Raw genomic sequence first — 20,030 nt, forward strand, 5'->3', positions numbered from 1 at the left:
AAAATCAAAACTTGAGAAAAATGCAAAGGTATCTTCAACATTGTCTAGTCAAGAATAATCTGCAAGTACTTGGCAGCATTTCTCTAAAAAGGCTTTAAATACAGCTAGGGTGGTTTTCCATGATTCTATAATTGGATGATCAATAACTTCCCTTTGAGCTAGAAAACACTGTAATTTTAAAGGTATACTAAATATACTGTTCAAAGAAAATGTGAGAATAAAAAAGATTTTCAAGATTTCTTTTAAAAGAAATTATTTCATAAGATGTCTTTTATAATATTTATTTTATATTCACAGAGTTATTTTCATCTGTCAATTATCAGTTGTGATAAATCCAGGTTTTATGTAAATTTACTAGAGGCTACCAATAGCTATGGCAACAGATAGCTATAGCAGTAATCAGAAATACAGAATTGGAGTCAGAAGGCCAGGTTCAAATTCCTTCACTAACTCCGGTTTGCCACATGCTCTTAGTCAAGATACCTAAACTGTCCACCCTTCCTATGCCCCAGTTCCTTAACCTGTAAGATGGGGATGAAGATGATAGTACTCATCTCATGCAGATGCTATGAGAATTAAATAACTTAATGTTATCTATTATTTCCTTAAATATGAGCTATTCTTTTCATATCTCTGTCCCAATCATCATCGTAAGTAAATTCTGAGGTCCATTTTGAATTTAAAGTTCTAAAAGGAAGGCAAGACCAACCCAGATAAATGTTTTATCCACCAAAATAATATCTACTGAGCAGACAACTTCTGCTCATGTTTATTTGATTTTCTAACAAAATGTGAGATGCTCTGAGAATTGTGAGTTACCAGGTCCTATAAGCCCATATTTCAGTATGCATAGCTCTAAAGAAACAAGTAATAAAATAAAATAAGGGCAGATTCCATACCTACTGACTACTGATCATTGATGAAGTATGAGGTACTGCACCGGGCTATGAAAATACAAATAATAGGACACAGTTTCTCTCCTCAAAGAGCTTAGAATCTTTTTGAAAGTTGTAAAGGTGGGCAGAAAAGTATTTTAATTAGTATCTACTTTATATTCACAGACATTATCTCATTTAATGTCTTTAGGGAAACAACATAAACCTTTAGAATCTTAAAAACATGTAAGACTTAAATAATAAATATAAAAATTCAAGAATTACCATTAAGCACATCCGGATTAAATGCTTAACAAGTCAGAAACAGCAAGTGCTGTAAGTGTAGAGAACAGATGGAGGAATCTTGCAAGTACCTATATTAAGGAGCTAATGAAACTTAAAGTAAAAGGACAGACAGAGAGCAGGAAAATTATGAACAAGGATATCATTTATTAGTCTGGGAAAGTTTTTTAACTTCTCTGCCTTGCCTTTTTCATCTGTGAAATGGAGATAATAACAGTTATCTATCATATCAATTTATTTTGAAGATTTAGTTAATAGAGGTACTTAAAACTAAGTGCCTTGTATAGTAGGTGTTCAAACTACATTAACTGAAAAAGGTGAGTCAAATCAAAGAAGGTCTTGGCACAGCAGTTAAGAAGACTGAAAGAACATCCTCGAAAGCAAAGACCTGGCCTCTCTTGTCTATACAGTGCATGATACACAGTGTCTGTGCCTGCTAAGCAAAAGAAACAGCTGTTGAACGGAGGAGGAGAAGGTCAGAGGAAACTGAGAAGGATGATGGAACTGCTGTTTTGGTGAAATCAGTATTGTACTTGGGTGCAAATCAGGAAAAGAACAGGGATATAGAAACTAACTTGGCTATTGCTTGACAACATTGGCCGTCCCTATATGTGAACTTAAGCATAAGAAAAGAGAACAGAGATGACAGAAAAAAAAATACGTGGCAAAAACAAGAAACACTGATTCAGCTGTCACATTTTAAATGGCACCATATAAATTTTCAATACATATTTATGGAATAAATAAAATGAATATTAAAAAGTTACTCATCAACAGCATAAAGCAAGTTCAGAGCACTTAACTATAGTGCTTTGAAGTAACTCTAAGATCAATGCAATTATGTCTCCATTTGCCATAAGTGCATTTATTAAGGAAGAAAAAGGAAGGCAATGATTCTAACTTTTTGTTAAGTTTGTCCCTTAAAAAAAAAAAAAAAGTATAGTACAGCCATCCAAGTTACACTCTCACTCTCTACACTGACCCTTCTAAAGTCTACAAAGACAAATAAATGATCAATTAAAGATGTTATATTCATATTCAAATTATATTCTCCTTGTTCTGCAAATGAATAGAATGGTTTAAAATAAAATAAACTATTGTGTCAATAAAATGCAAATATATGAAAAAATACAAAGAATTGTTTACTCTAATTAAAATGTTTAAATTCACTAGCTATACCTTAAGAGCATTATATGAGACAGTTTTATTCGTTTTTATATCTCTACATTTTACAAACACATACACACATACCCAAACACACACACACACACACACACCTGCCCTCATTCTCATGCTTTACTGTAAATGGTTTGCAAATCTGGATGCACATTAGAATTATATGGGAAGCTTAAAAGATTAAAAAAATATGATGAGCAGGCTTCCCAAGAACAACTAGATCAGAATCTCTAACAGCAAAACCACAGGCATTAGCATTTTGAAAAAATTCTCCAGATGATTCTAACATGCAGCCACACTTCAGCTCCCAGATATCAGTTATGGAACAGGAAGTTGAGAAGGAAGCTTTTTTGTTTTTGTTGTTGAAGTGATGGGTAGACTTGAGCAACTTTTTGTATTATTATGTTTTTAAATAAAAATATTTTTAAACTCCTAATAGACTTTCTTAACTCATTAAAACCTGCAGATGTATTTATATCAATATAATACAATCATTACCTAAATAAAAGATGGTTCTACTGAATTAACTTCTCTAATTTTTCTAAAAAGCCCCATGATATATAAATGCTTAATCATTATGTTCCTAAAAGTTGACATATACTTTGGAAATCTGTATATCATTAAGTGTGCAAGAGCATAAGTATTTAATCTGTGATGGTGTCATAAGTCATTGATTCTACTAATAGTGTTTTTAATTATAATTTCATTGCTAATAAAAGAAGATAAGACAGCAAAAGTATACTTCAACAATAGCAGAAATCAATAGTAAGTGAATGAAACATTAAGATTTAAAAAATACACCTTTAGAGTCACCTTGGAATGCTGAGGAGGTAGTCTAAGGTGACACTCAGCTCATCCATATTTGTCTGTTCAAGGCATAATGGAATTGTCAGAATGAGGCCACTTCGTCTGTCCTTTCCTCCTATTAAAGAAAAAAGATATGAATTTAACATGTAGTAGATACTAAGGCATTATCTAAATAATATATACTGAATCCAATGTTACTAAAACAATTACAAGTTTCAGACATAATTTAAAAAATATCTACTGGATAGTTATATATTATAAATGTTTATAGTATATAGCAAAATTATGGAAAATTTAGAAAACATAAAGGAAAAAACTTTACTCATGAAATCTTCACACAAATGTAGCAATTATCATTTTATTTAATTTTCTCCCATTTAGTATGCTTCTTATTTTTATCAACTCATCAAACATCTATTATGTGCGTAGCACAATAAGCATTTGCAAGTAAAATAAGTTTCCAATCAACCTAGGAAGAAAAGATTTCAGTCATAAGAAATAACAGTAGAAAATGTAATAGTTTATTTGCTAAGTTGCATTGTATCAAATATATTGTAAAATATTATAAAAAGGGATTTAGAAAATGGTAAGAGCTTCAATAAATATGAAAAGTTTCATTAAAAGGTTAAGTCTTAAAAAAACAGGGTAGAATTTGTAAACCAAGTCAAAAGAGCATTCTGTCATGAGGAATGATCTGAGTTAATTCACAAAGGTCAGACAGGGTCTGAGATACTGAAGCCTGAAAGCCAGGTAGTAGAACACACATTTCATGTATGTTCAGTCCCCTTCAGTTTGTCATAAGTGTTAAAATATAACTTTTAGGAACTTTTATACACACATAGCATCTTTGAAAAATCTCCTTATATGCCTGACTTTCATACTGAAGAGCCCATCTTCTGACCCAACTGACATTTTATGGCAATTCTAGATGAAGGAAACAATTCTATATGATTTCTAGAAATCTGTCATAAAATTGGAAAGGTATGAAATGAAAAGACTCCTGTTAGTGACATGAATGCAATTCATGACATGCCAATCATAAATGAATTTCTGTCACTCATTAGGTCAACCATACAAATTACTACTACCACTTTAACATAGTAAATGGCAATTTCAGATGGTTCAACTTAATAATCAATAATGACTTTAGGTGCATGTTTTCTTGTTTAGAATAAAAGTTTACTTTTTTTAAAAAAAATGGATTAACACAAGTAGTTTTTAGATTGTATCTCCTGAGCAATTCTGTTGGTTTGAAAAGATTTTATCATAAAAAAGTTTGAAAAGTACTGGCTTAAATATTCAAAGATCAAGAGAGAAAGTTTAAAAAGGTAGGCTACAGGGTCTTTTATCTACTCCTCAAAATTGCTAAGCTCTATCTATGCATTAAACCAAACCTACAAAAAGGTTAACATCTAGACTGGGGCACTCTGATCCACTGTTACATAGGACTGCTTTAACATTCAGGACTAGATTTAACTCCATGCCCCCACCTTTCACTAAGGGACAATAAAATAATCACCAGTGTAAAAAGGGGTGTACAAGAGGGCTGTTGCAGAAGCCAAGAGGAAAAAGACTTTCAAAACAGGTATGGTCAACAGGGTCAAATGCTGCCCAGAGACAAGTGTCACAGGATGCAAAAATGTCTGTGATAAGATTATTTCACTAATGTCAACAGTATGGAAAACAGGCATTTTCACATACTGTTGGGGAAACAGAAATCTAAATGATCTTCTTGGAGGGAAATCTGACAAAATCTAACACAAATTTACATGCATATCTCTTTAACACTTTCATTTATAAGAATTTATACTACTGAACTTATATAAAATGCACAAAGCTACAAATAAGAACGCTTATAATACCATCCATATTGGAAAAGAATGGAGAAAATGCAAGTGTCGACCAGTGAAGGGAGAAGTTAAATTAAAAAGAAAAGAAAATACATATTAAATAAGGAAACAATACTATTAGTGGGATTCAATCTCTTATTTTGCCTTTTATAATCTACATTAGGAAAACATGCCAATTTACAGAGATGTACAAATATACTTTGAATAAAAGATATTAGTATTATCAAGACAATTATGACAAGACCTAAAGAGGAAAGAAAGAGAAAGCAAGGTAATACAGTTGAAATAACCCTAAATTGGCAGGGCCACAGTATTTCTAAAGCATGTGCTTTGGAATGATCCAAACTCCAGATCACACTACACAATGATCCAGGAGACGAGCACACCCAACGTACCACACCACCGCTCCCACACTAGCAAAGCATCTCACGGCTTCTCCATGACCCAGCTGATATAAACTTTGGGTTAATATTAATATCTGAAGGTAAATTCAAGGCTATATGAACAATTTTGAACAGTAAAAACTGAAAACAGCGTTATTGATATTTTATAACTCCTCTAGTGTACTGAAACTTTGTCACTGGAAAATGGAAGACAAAAGCTAGGAGATAGGATATCATAAAGACGGATTACTCTATAGTTCAAAAACAATTATTTAGATGCCAGCAAGTTAATTATTAAGTTTTACATATTTGTACAAGAAGTAAGATATGACATCTGCTTTGAAGAGGCCATTTTAATCAAATTATAGAACAGAATAAAAGCTGGCTTGCCAAGACCTGGCAGAGATAGAGTTAGCTCATACAATTACCCGTTCTGATTAAAAGATAGCTCAGAAACACCTTTTAAACTTTCAGAGAAAAATAAAATGTATTCCTGTCAAACTTACCAAAGAAAAGTTTAAATAAGTTTATATATCAAATACATCTAATTTTAAGAAGAAAACATACCTGAAAGGAAGGCTAGTTTCTTCTTCAGAATGGGTAATATTACTGAGGCCTCCATTTTACTCCAGTGAAGTTCCTTTTTTTCTGAAAACACAGATATTTAAAATGTCAACTACACAATAATTATTCTGAAACACATAATTATGATGGCTTATTCCAGGGTTTCTCAACCTTGGATCTCTTGACATTTTGAGCCAGATAGTTCTTTTTGTAGAGTTATCCTGTGCATTGTAGATAGTTAGCAGTATCCCTTGCCTCTAAATACCAATAAATACCACTAAATACCAACAGCACCTCTACTATTCAGTTGTGACAACCAAAGTTTCATTGTCAAATGTTCTCTGGTAGGCAAAATCGCAACTGGTGGAGAATCACTGGTTTAATTATTTTTCAGAGCAAATACTCTTGGGCTAGAACACCTCCTGGTACATAGCAGTAACTCAATACATAATATGTTAAATACAGGAATTAATCAATTGATCAATCAAAAAGGCATCAATCTTCAATTGTTTTCCTTATTAACTACTTAATACACAGCTTACTTCCAAATATCTTATTCTTTCTGCTCTACTATTAAATGGCTTTCTCTGATATTTCATATTTTTGCTTCCCCATTACACATAGTATCTTCATGTTTACCTCAAGATATTTCCTAATACACTGTTTCAATTTTTGCCCTGCTGTCTCCAACTATCCACATTTTACAGTTTTAAATTCTCCAGGGAAAAAAATCGATTAGCCCAGTTCATCTTTTTGTACCAAGCCACAATTCCCTCTTCTTGGTTCAGTTTTCCAAGGTCTACTTGGCCAGCCCGAGCTCACAGCAAGGGCTAACAGCAGGACAGTTTCTCTTAAAGGGGGGGATTGTCAGGCAGGCACTCTGAGGCTTGGCCGGCCCAGTACACTCCCAAAAAAGGATGTTGAGAAGAGTGGGACCTTTAAAATAAAATAAGCAATTCAAAGGTTCAATTATATCATCCTCTTATATTCAGTTTCATGTGTGAGAGAGTGTCCTCCATCACATTTTATCCCTTCTTCCCCATCCCATCTCATGGGGAAGATGGTGACCCACCATCACAACATAGGGCAGTTTCTTGGCATGCATTATGAAATTTTATTGCATTTAGTGAAAGAAAACTCTCTTGGAAACAATCTTCCAGCAGAGCAGAAAATATGACTCTTTATATGAAAGTATATTACTTATTCAACAAACACCTGCTATGAACCTATGCCATTTCAGGCAATAAACTATCAGCTGGAGCTAAAAACTCAAGTGATAGCCCTGCCCAGCAAAAAAAATCTAGTCTTTTTTCAAAAAATCCCAGATACTGGCTGGGCATGGTGGCCCATGTCTCTAATCCTAGGCACTTTAGGAGGCCAAGGTGGGAGGATTGCATGAGGCCAGAAGTTCAAGACCAGCCTGGGCAATATAGTGACACCCCACCTCTTCTACTACTACTACTACTACTACTACTACTACTACTACTACTACTACTACCACTGCTACTAACAATAATAACAATAACAGTAATAAAACTTAGCTGGATGTAGTGGCATGTGCCTATAGTCCTAGCCACTGGGGAGGCTGAGGCAGGAGGATAACTTGAACCCAGGAATTTGAGGTTATAATGAGCTCACTCTCACTTTCTGTATATTACTTTCCCTTTTCTGTACGTAAATTTTACCTGACCATATGGCAGCCTTAAAGTCTCTCTGAACCTATTCTGATACTGGAGGCTGCTCGATTTACAGATAGTGCTTTGCTTAATTAAACTCTGTTAAATGCATCTTAAGTATTGCTTTTAAATTAAGTTTACCAATAAATGGCTCTGAAAATATCCAGTGACATCTGGCCAAATAAATAAGATGAAGCTATAGACTATATACAAAATAAAAATATCTAGAAACATATATGTGGCATAACAAGAACATATATTTGGTTTTTGTTCTGGGTTCCTGGTACAGAGACCCTAAAATCCTTAGAATTTCCTGAGTGATAAGAAATTTGTTAGTTGTAATGAATCCCCTCCCATCACACCTGAGTTTATGCTAATGCTGTGACTTACAGTGGGGCTTCTAGGAAACCACAGGATGGGGCTTGTTGCCAAAAAGACCAAACTTTGATTAGAAGGTTGGAACTTTCAGCCTCCTACCCCTAACTCTGGGGAGGAAAGAGTACCAATGACCAGTGATTTTATCAATCATACCTATATATTAGGTCCTTAAATATGAAATGTCTGATTTCGAATCAAAAGTTTACTTTACTATATATCAAATAAGAAGCAGTACAATTAATCAAACTATGTGCCTAAACTACTTGGCTGCTTAATCACAAGCACTCTCATCATTTCATCCATTCTACTGCAGTAGACATCTGTTGTAATCGATTGACCATGTTTCATGAAGCTCTTGTGGATAATACCAGCGTTGGACCACCAAACAGACACCATTATCTTTGTTTGATGAATATTTGGTTTTGGACTATGTTTTAGCACTTCTTTTTTATCCAACCATTGTGCTGACTGCTTGCAATTGCCAAGAAGAATCCATTTTTCATCATATGTAATAATATAGTGTAGAAATGGTTCACCTTTACATCATGACAGCAAAGAAAGGCAAACTTCGAGATGATTCTCTTCTGATGCTCATTTAATTTATGTGCCACCAGCTTCTTTACCTTGCCCATTTGTTTCAAATGGTCCAATAATGTTGGAATAGTAATGTCAAGCCTTGCTGCTAATTCATGCGTAGGTTGAGATGGATTCGCTTCCACTATAGTTTCAGCTCATGCTTATCCACCTTGGTCTCAAGTCACCCACATGGCTCATTTTCAAGATTAAAATCACAAAAATGGAATTTCTCAAACCACTGATACACTATGCATTCATCAGCCACATCCTTCCCAAACACTTCATTGATATTTCAAACTGTCTGCACTGCATTGGTTCCATGACAGAACTTATATTCAAAAATAACACAAATTTTTGGCTCATCCATGGTTGTACAAAAATAGCTGTAAAAAAATTTTTGCAAGATAATCATCACAAGCCAAATGTGCATTTGAAAGACTGAGGATGTACCTTCACAATCAAAAAATAAAACAAGTGTCAAAGTGAAATGCCAGAGGTATCAACTGCCAAACTTAGTACTAAGGAAATCAGACATTCCATACTTAATAACCTAATATTAATAATAAGACCTCTGTAAAAAACCCTAAAAAGGGAGATTCAGAGAGCTTCTGGATGGGCGAGCACATTGAAGTGCTAGAAAGGTGTACACTCAGACAGGGCATGGAAGATTCAGGCACCTGCTCCCCCAGTACCTTGCCCTATGATCTCTTCTATTGGTTGTCCCTGAGTCGCGTACTTTATAATCAGCTATAATACTAATCATGAGTAAACTGTTTTTCTGAGGTCTCTGAGCCACCTTAGTGAATTATCAAACCAGAGGGGGTGGGGACATGAGAACCCCTGGTTTGTAGCCAAGTCAGACAGAAGTGTGGGTAACCTGGGAACTCAATACTTGTGAGTAGCAATCAAAATGAAAGCAGTCTCATGGGACTGAGCCATTAAACTCTGAGTTTGACACTGACTCTGGGTACTTACTGCCAGAATTGAATTGAATTGTAGGACACCCAGGTGGTGTCTGGAGATTTAGAAAATTGGTTGGTGTTAAGAAAAAAAAGCACTCATTTGGTGCCAGAAGTGTTGTCAGCAAAAATGGTGTGTGTGTGTGTGTGTGTGTGTGTGTGTATATATATATATATATATATATATTTCTATATAGTTATAAACATGCCACTGGATTCGCACCAGCACTTTTGCCAACCAATGCTTTTATACCATCAGTGCAAATGTCAATACAGGAAAAAAGGCAAATAATACCTAAGAATTATTATAAAAAATAGACCTCATGGACCCCTGGAAAGCTACCAACAAGAAAATGGCTGATCTAGGCTGTCAATGGGATGCTCCCACAAAGGATTTCAACCTTGAGGGAGTAACCCAGTTGCAGAGACAACTCAGTCTTAGATACAGAACTGGCTTCCTAATGAGATTTCTCTTATGGTATGGAAAATTCTCAGCTGTTTTTTAATTCCTTTCTGTTTTTCGAGCCCATTTCTCCATCCTTCTCATCAATTCTGTAAATTATACAACATCTTTCCAATAAATCCCTTTTCTGCGTAAGTTAGCCAGAGTAGACTTTTTTAGTCAGTGGAGAAATCTGATTGGTATAAAAAGCAAAACGAGTTTAGTAGACTGCATCTGATCACTTAAGCTATTTTTAAAAAATCTTTTGCCATTTGTTTGGAATAAGAATGCTCATCAATACATTGAGGTTTTAACCCTTGTCATAGTAAAACCCAATTAAACAGCCAGCACCCAAGAGATAAGAACATCTGGAATCCCTAAGATCCCACAAGGCATAAAAGAACAATAGCTCTAGATGACCCTTGGAGTAAAATCTGTATTGAAGCATTACAAGTTAAAGTATTGATTTTATGCCAACAAGTGCTAAAGTTTAATTTTTCACCACTGTGTTTTCACCTTCTATATACTTGAAGGGAAAAGGCAAATGATTTCAGTCTCTTGGCCTAGATTTACTTTGGCAAACTATGATATCCAGAAGCAATCTTCCATTTTACCAGTCTCCTCATGGACAGGTGCTTTACCCAAACTTTCCTTTACTTTAGACAACCACCTCAGCATGGTAAAATAGTCTTCATTTTTCTAATCCAACAGCTTTCTGTTGTTGTTTTGTGTTAAAAATATCCTGAAAAAGTAGTTTAAAGTAATGAGAAATTCAGGTTTGAGGGTGTGTGAATCAAGATCAAATGAACTGACAGATAAAATGTAAAGCAGTCAAGGGACAAAAATAATTATGTTTACCCTATATCTTTCTCCCTTCTAGAGTCCCCTTACCATCAATCTCTTTCACTGTTGTCACAAAAGAGATGGGTAATGAAAAATAATTATTACTATACCACTGCTTCGAATTAAATTTAGTGTTTCAAAAGTCATTTGTTTTAAGTTTTCAAGTTTTTAGCACAGCCATAAGAAAAAAAAAGAATTTGCTTCTCTCTGGCTATTTTAATATCTCATAGGATAGTTAAAATAGATAATGTAAAAAATACACAAAATAAAGGGAAAATCTTGCAAAATATAACCAATCATCACCATCTCTACAATAAAATGTTAAATAACACAAAGACACCAGCTCATGTTCTTCTCTAATGGGATAGATAGAGATCTTTGTATTCCACAAGAAAAGGCTTATTAAACCTTAATATATATGAGTGGATTATACTTTCAAACAAGGAATGAGGCCAATGATGAACATTTACCTGTCCTGAAATAATAAAAAGTAGCAAGGAAAACATACATTTTTTTAAAAACTTGCCAAATAAAGCTGACTAAGAAATGGAAGAATCAAGGAATTCACAGCATACGTAAGAAAGAAAAAATAAGTACACATCGACTATACTTGTCATATTTCATAAATGGTCATTTAAAATAGGACCTATTTTAAGTAACAATTTATTAAATATAAAGGAGTCAAAAAGCCAGAGTTTATAGCAGATGAAGTGCCTTGGAGACTGGTAAATATAAACAAAAATGCAACCATGACTGTGTGTTACCTTCAACCAAAAGCAAGAAGCACCAGAATAAATTAGTGTCATTGCTAGGTGCAAAATAAATCCTACCTGCAACAGAGCCCCTTTAGGAATGATGAATTCTGAGAACTAGAAATAAAGAGAAACTAGGTTTACATTGTTATCTGTATCCATCTTCTAGTTTGATCATATTTCTCAAGATTTAAGAGAGTTAAAAAAAGGGAAAAAAGGGCAACCAAGCAGTAATTAAGTCTCTATCTTGTTTCCCCAAGAGCAGAGACCAAGTCTTATTTATCTTTATATTGATTCATTCATTCCTTCCCTCATTCAACAAATTTATACAAGGAACCTACTGCATCAAAACAAGACTAGATGCTGAACATATGTGGCATTCCAAAATATCTGATGAATTAGTGGAGAGATAAAAGAACAATAAAATAAACAAACTTTGAAACAAACAGTAAAGCAAAACACTTTCGCTACAAATCTTAGCATTATCACAACTACCTGAATGGCAAAACCTCAGGGGCAATCATAGGATTCACATGTGCATGCTTTTCCTTCAAGAAGCTCCTCCCAGCTGACTTTTTACTGGGACAGCCTCCCATGGATGCAGTAGCTACATTTAAGTTGCCGGATGCTAGAGGATGGCAGGTTCTTGATTGTGGTTAAGATGGACATCAGTGGCTACCATTGATGGGCGGCCATTAGAGGGCAGCAGAGGATGTACTGAGCTGCAGGAAAGAGGACTGCAGGCCTTTTAATCAAGACTGGGCGAATTGCATTTCATAAGAGATTGTAATTGATGATATGAGTGGGTACACTGGAACTTCTCTCTCAATAAGTATAAATCAACCAGTTTATTTGGAAAATTCAGTTAGATTCTTCGACAAGCATTTTTTAACAACCAGTGAAAACTCATTAGGATAGCCTAAGGGTAACTAAATCATCTCTAAATAAATCTACATCTTGTAGACACATAATGGCAATGAGCAAAATCAGAATGCAGGCTCCTTAGCCTTGAATTTCCTTGTATATACTACCTTGTATATACTATAGCTATAGCTATCCTCAAATTGAGATTAGAAATATCTTCAACTGTTATTACAAAGTAAAAGCAATCTTAGAGATTAAAACAAACAAACAAATGAACACATATAAGTACTCAGTGCTGCCTGGCTGGGTTCATCTTTCCACATAGCCATATATAAAACTATGCAGAAATAAACCAACATTACTCAGCTTTAGGGTAATACATCAATGAAACAAATCAACAGTGGAAAATGTATGTAATTTTTGTTATTGCAGGTGCCAGTGTATGATTATTAATCTGGTTTTATAACAATATTGACAACTCTAAATGAAAGAACAACAATCCTTCAGATAGACTTAAAACAAAATTGATAAAACAATGGCTAATTTTAACCATAAAACAGATCTATCCAAAAGTGTAACTCCTCTAAAAGTTAAAGCTAAAGTTATTACCATATAATACCATTTTTACCACGTGTCAGACCTAGTTTACTCAGTGAGGGAAGGAGAAAGGAAGGAAGGAGGAAAAAAAGGAAAGTCATGATTTTGAATTTTCTATGGAAATATTGATAGTCTACCTTGAGAGACAAGAATTTTATATTAAGGAATCCAGTGAGACATTAAAAGTCCTATACTATATTTAAACTTCAAAAATTCAAACGTCTACTGCAAATGGCGATGACAGCCCACCACTTTAAAATCCTTTTCAAAAACTACAATATAAGCAATCGGCCTTTTACCACCCTCCTCGCCCTGCCCTTCTCCTCAGAAGCTACACAAACACTGGCATCTACAAAATCAGAAGCAGAGGGAAGTCCATCCTTGGGGGCTTTACTCTCTAGCAATTCTACCAAACGCTTAGTAGCTGCAAATGTCCAGATTTTGAAGGTACAGATTTGAAAATTTCTTAACTATATAATTTTTTTTAAAAAAATCTTTGGCTCTTCTTATCTGTGTTAATTTACTGATAAATCTTCAGTTTGACTGCTTCTTCACCAAAATTAAGGCAGCAAAAAGAAAAAGGAACATTGCTTTAAAGAAGTAAATCACACTTGTGGAATTTCCGGAGGTTAAAGATATTCCTGGCATCCCCAGCTATAAAGTACACTCCCTGCCCTTGGCTAGAACCTCCTTACCTGCTGCCAGAGCTCCCGGAGATAAACTCTTGAACTGTACGGGTTCTACAACTGAGCCTTGTGTTGAGCTCCAGAAGCCTGAACCACTTCCTTGTCTAAGGCATGCACGTGTCTACTGACTTCATCTGACCAGGTGAGGTCTCCCTCCACCACCAGAGGAGGAAGCAGGTACAGTCCCAGTAACTTTACAAATTCCATTACATAATTTCTAGATTCCAACCCATCTACATATGTTGTGTTTCCCATCCTCTTCAACTCAGAATTTCTCTGCCATCACTAAATCTTTTCTCTCCTAGTCTTCCTCCTAAAAAAGAGGTGTTCTTCCTCTATTCTCAGCAAAGACATACATGTCTTCCATTCAGCTGAGCTCAGATCAAATCCAATATTCCAGATATATAAGATTCTAATACATTTGAACAGAGGTTAATATATATCATAGAGTCCCTAACTCCAAGTAATTGACATGCAAATTAATTTTTAGTGTCCAATTGTTTATATGTTGGATACCACAAATATACAAAACAGTACTTTTGTTTGAACAAAATAATATACCTGTAACATGAATTGAGGTTCTGACACATTTTTTGTATAATGTAGATATTTAGTACGTACCAAACACCACACTGGGGAAAAAAAGTAAAACAGTTTTAAATAAAAGGTTAAAAATTTTTTAAATTAACTTTAAAATGGAAAATTATCCTAAAATATGGAAACCATTATAGTGTTGCCAGGGCAGAAAGAAGCCAGTGAAATGCATTAAAAGAGTTACTTTTAAGACTAAAAGTCCCATTTAAAAAAAAATAAATGTATGGCATAATGTATTTTCTTATATTAAAACTACTAAACTACTGAATATACTGCAAATGCTTTAATGCTCAATAATTGAATAATGCTTTAATTGCTTTAATTGCTCAATAATTGAAATGTCATTTCACTGTTATATAGACTAAGTAACATAAGACATGTATAAAAAATTAAGTATTTATAGAGTGACTACCTTTTTTATCCATCATAAGGATTGTGAGGTGAGCAATATTAGCTATCTTTCCCAAGCAAAGACCTCCCTTGCTAAAGATCTCTTTGCCATGGAATTCTGTTCCAAAGAGTTGTTTTCCCTGAAATGCAGTTTAGTGCAGTGGTAAAAAATCATGGGCTTGGAGCCAGGGTGTGACTCCTGGCTAGCCACTTTACTAGCTAGGTGGCTTTGGCAATTCCTTTCATTTCTTTTATGAGCTTTATTACTGAAGCTAACTCATAGGACTGAGGATTAAGTGAGCTAATTTGTAAATACAGTGTTTAGTATACTTCGAGATGGTAAGCACTCAATAAATGGCATCTATTACTAGCAGCTAAATCTTCCTTCCTCCACTAATTACTAGTTAATTGGTTTACACCCACCGACCTCCACTGAGGCCACAGTCAAAACATTCCTACTTAGGCCTTCTTGATCCAAAAGAATCAAACAGTCTCAATCTTATCCTGATACCTTTTTATATTCCAAGAATATTATTTCATCCTCACATACAATTCTATGAATATCTATGTATTCTGTTACTATTCCATTTTTTTCTGATGAAAAACTGAGGCACAGAGAAGTCATTTTTGTTTAAGGTCACAAAAAATTAACAGATTTATAAATCATAGAGTTGGAAACACAGAGATCATCTACTCCAACATTTTCATTTTATAGACAAGGAAAATGAGATCTAGAAACATAGATCTACCCTCCTAAAGCTACACAGCAAGTGAGTGACAATGTGAAATCCAGGCTTTTAGAACCCTATCCAGTGTTTCTCTGTACTACATTATACTGTCATATAACAAAATCAAAATTAAAAACATATGAACAAAGGCAGAAAGCTATGTACATGTTAATTTTTTAAATAAATTATAAATATATATAGACAAAAACTTGTACATGAATGTTCATAGCAACATTATTCATAATAGCCAAGACATGGAAACAACCCAATCATCCATCAATTCTATATAGATAAACAATAGTGGTATATCCATATAATGGAATACTATTAGGCAATAAAAAATGAGTGAAATATTGATACATAATATAACGAAGACAAACTTTGAAAATATTATGCTAAATGCAAGAAGCCAGACACAAACAGTCACATATTGTATTATTACATTTACATGAAATATTTAGATTAGGCAAATCCAAAGAGAAAGAAAATGGCAGATCAGTGGCTGTCTAGGACTAGGGTAGATATGGGGAGTGATTAGTAATGGACACAAAGTTTCTTTTTGGGGTGATGGAAATATTATAAAATGAAATTGTGCAACTCTAAAATCTACTAAAAATCAATTAACTGTATAATTAAAATGTTATGGTATGCAAATTTTACCTCAATAAAGCTGTCAAAACATAATTTTAAAAATAAACAAGAGAATTGCCCACTTTGTAAATCAGGACAATCTGGATAAAAATGATATGTGCACTTTAAAAAATAAAAACTAGAACTATGTAAGCAATATGTTCCAGAAAGTCTGTAAAATGAACTGCGTATGCTTAGCAATTCATCCTCCTGACTACCACTATAATTAGAACATACTGCTGTGAAAAACTTCAGCTGCAAAGACAAATTTCTTTCAACATTGTACATTCTGGATGGGGTGAAACAACGAGAAAAAAAGATTAAATGAGGGGAAGAAAGGAGAATATGAGCAATAGTGTTAAGACACTTTTCTATTCACAGGTTGCCCAAACTCTCTATTACTCTAAATCGGTTCTACAAAGGGAACTTAGATTTGCTTTTTATTTTTAACCTCAAGAGAAAATTAAAATAAAGTTCTTATTTCTTAGGGTATCTCAAAATTTTCACATCAACACACACATAGACATCCAAGATTTGATTAAAGGTTAAATATCTATTCCCTTCAATGATACTACATGTTTTAAAACAAATCAAGTTTGCTTTTAAAAAAGGTATAATATGTATCTTTGAATTAAAACAGTATGAATATTGTTCTGTATTCTCTAAAAAAAAGATTAAGAGCATCATTGAACATAAATCACTTTGAGACGTGGCCTACCCTAAAAGATGGGATCTCTAATTATGTATATTTCCTCACACATTCAAATAATAATAACAATGCTAACATTATGATCATGTTTTATTAATAAAGCACTAATATAATAATCACTTCCTGTGCATTCATATACAACTCATAACAATCCTGTGAAGATAGAATTATTATTGTCAGTCACCTTTCAACAGCAGAGGAAACAATGGCTTAGTGAGATGAAGAAAGGTTAACCTGTTCAAGGTCATGCAGCTTATAAATAGCAAAAGTAGTAGTTAAGCCGAAGGCTGTCTGAGTCCAAGGGTGTGATATTGCGATATAAAAAATATACTGTATATTTGGTCTCTGCCCCTGGTTCCTGGCACAGAACTCCCAGAAACCTTAGACTCTCTTAAGTGAAAAGTTTCTTTTTGTATGTTAACAAGATGACTGCTGACTCTCTGATAGCCTCTGGATGGGGGCTAGTTGCCTCAGAAACCAACCACATAATTAGAGGATTGGAACTTTCAGTTCCATATCCCCAACTACCCCCCACCCCTCAGTCCACCCCCTAACCCCTACCACCATCGCAGGAGGGGAGAGGGGCGGAAGGCTGAGTTATCACCAACTGGTAATCAATCATCCTCACAACAGTAAAGCATCCTCCCTAAAAACCAAAAGGCCTGGGTTCAGGGAGCTTCCAAATTGCTGAACACACGGATGTTCCTAAAGGGTAGAATGTCCATAGCGGTCATGAAAGCTCCATGCCCCCTCCCGCATACCTTGCCCTGTGTATCTCTTCCATATGGTTGTTCATCTGTATCCTTTGTAACATCTTTTATAATAAATGGGTAAATGTAAGTGTTTCCCTGAGTTCTGTGAGTCACCCTACCAAATTAATCAAATCCGAGGAGGGGGTCACAGGAATCCCAATTCACAGCAGTCAGCAGAAGCACAGGTCACAGCTGAGGCTTGGGAATGGCATCTGAAGGGTAGGGAGGGCAGTCTTGTGGGATTCACTCTCCACCTGTGGGATCTGATGCCATCTCCTGGTAGGTAGTGTCAGAATTAAGGATAAATTATAGGATACTCAGTTGGTGTCCACTGGAGAATTGGCTGGTTGCTGGTAAGGAAAAATAGCCACACACTATGGTGACCAGAAGTGAAGTGTTCTGTGTTGACTAAGTAAGAGAATCAAAGACATTTGATTTTTTTCCTGTATCTGCTACAAAGGCCCTACTCTAGATCCTAAGTTATATTATTTTTCATCCTCTTGGTAATTAATATAGTAACCTTTATTATAATATCAATAAAAATATTTAACATCCCTCAAATAGAACTGTTCATTTTTTAAGATATGATGATATTAAGGTCATGTTTTTTTAAAGAGTTCTTTATCTTGTAGTGACATATACTTTCATGAAATATGTCTGGGTATCTTAACCCATTCATGCTATTATAAAAAACCTAAGACTGGTTAATCTATAATTAGTAGAAATTTATTTCTCACAATTCTGGAGGCTGAGAAGTCCAAGATCAAGATATCAGTAGCTTCACTGCCTGAAGAAGGTCTATCCTAAAGTGAGGTTGTCATCTAAAGTGCCCTCATGTGGCAGAAGAGATAGGAGGGCAAAAAGAGTTCAAACGCTGTGTCTTCACACAACAGAAAGCAGGCACTAGAGCACTCCCTTCAACCTCAAGCCCTTTTATACGGATGCTAATCCCATTCATGAGAGCAGAGCCCTCAAGACTTAATTACTTCCCAAAGGCTACACCTCTTAATACCACCACAGTGAAGATTGAAGATTAACTTTCAACCCATGAATCTTGGGAGACATTCAGATAATAGCACTGGGATTTGCTTCAATAATGGGAAAGGGAGAATATACATGGAATAGGACTAGCCACTTGTTGATAATTGTTGAAAGTGGATGATGGGTAAACAGTGGTGCCCTTTACTATTCCCTGTTTTTGTATATTTGAAAAGGTCCATGATAAAATTTAAGAAGACTAAGTAAACATACCAACAATATATAAGAGGGAACTATAATCTTTAAAATGTTTGCAGTTAGCAATATTTTATTTCAGAATCTAAAGAGGAGGCAGAAAAGAAACTATATAAACTCTTCAAATATTCTCCTGTTCACCATCATATTCTAAGGCCCTATATGGAGAAAGATCTGAGTATTTGGACACCAGTGAAGACTGCTGAGGGAGAAGGAAGCCAATTTTGATAAATGCAATAGCCAGAAGATAAAAAGAAGCAGGCAGGTAAGCAGAATCCCAGCATGTGCCACTTTGCTGGCACTGGAGACTTTTATTCCCTGTCTCTTTAGGCCTTTTCACTTTGTGACTGCAGTCATTTTCTCAGCAGTCTCCATCTCACTCTGTCACTACTGCCATATTATACTTTTTATCAAGTGATTGTATTACTAAGAAAAGCAAAAATTTATGTCCACAGTATGCATTCACTGTGATATGTGAACAGTAGTGGTTGGTCAGAAGAATAGGCAGATCTTCTAGGTAAAGAATCAATAAATGTCATCTTGACTGATCCAGAAAAGAAACAGATTCCAAAGATTTTGAGCATGACACATATTAACACTTAAGAACATGTTCCAAATTTAATAAAAATATATTAATATTTTACTTACATATAGTCAATAAAGTCAAAAAAGCTATTTCTGAAATCTAAAATAGGTGTTGGCTTAGTCATTTGAATGTGTCTGTTCGCCTAGGACAATGCCTGGCACACGGCCAACACAAAATAAATATTTGCTGAATAAACTCCCTTCTTAGGATCCTGCTAGCTTTTTCATTTAAGAAGACACTTAGCAGAATAATTAGGAAGCAAAAGAAGAAGTAAGGGAAATACAAGCTTAGATAATTTTAAATTTGTCAAAGCACTATGAATAGAACATGTATTTACTTTGAACAGAATATTAAATTACATAGTTCAGAGACATTTACTGAAACATTTTGGGACATGGCCCATTAAGATCACAAATGAAGAGAACACTTAATAAAGCCTTCTTTATGCCGAGCCAGCTCTAACTTTTGGATTCTGGAAATGGCTTGTCTGACTTTACTACTTTTACAGCCTAAGTGAATGTTCATTATCTATATTTCAACATATTGAAAAAGTCACCATTTAACATGTACATTTTTCTACTTTATGAAATTACAGCTTAACTTTTAATACAATATTTATCATCACCCCCTCCCTACTTTACTTTCTCACTTTAATTGCCCATAAAACCTTTCAGCTC

General features: G+C 34.7%; 1 protein-coding gene across 2 annotated transcripts in view; it reads right to left on the reverse strand.

Annotated features, from left to right (window-relative positions):
- SESTD1 (SEC14 and spectrin domain containing 1) overlaps nt 1-20,030 on the reverse strand; it is a 101,773-nt gene that overhangs the window by 58,106 nt on the left and 23,637 nt on the right. For both annotated transcript variants that reach the window (XM_012785838.3, XM_012785839.3), the window contains exons 2-3: nt 5,962-6,042; nt 3,168-3,276 (exon numbers count right to left, since the gene is read on the reverse strand). In XM_012785838.3, coding sequence (XP_012641292.1) covers nt 3,168-3,276; nt 5,962-6,016 — 164 coding nt within the window. In that variant the 5' untranslated portion in view covers nt 6,017-6,042. The remainder of the gene's footprint in view (nt 1-3,167; nt 3,277-5,961; nt 6,043-20,030) is intronic.

The sequence above is a fragment of the Microcebus murinus genome, chromosome 8 (assembly GCF_040939455.1).
Source record: "Microcebus murinus isolate Inina chromosome 8, M.murinus_Inina_mat1.0, whole genome shotgun sequence".
Taxonomy (NCBI): domain Eukaryota; kingdom Metazoa; phylum Chordata; class Mammalia; order Primates; family Cheirogaleidae; genus Microcebus; species Microcebus murinus.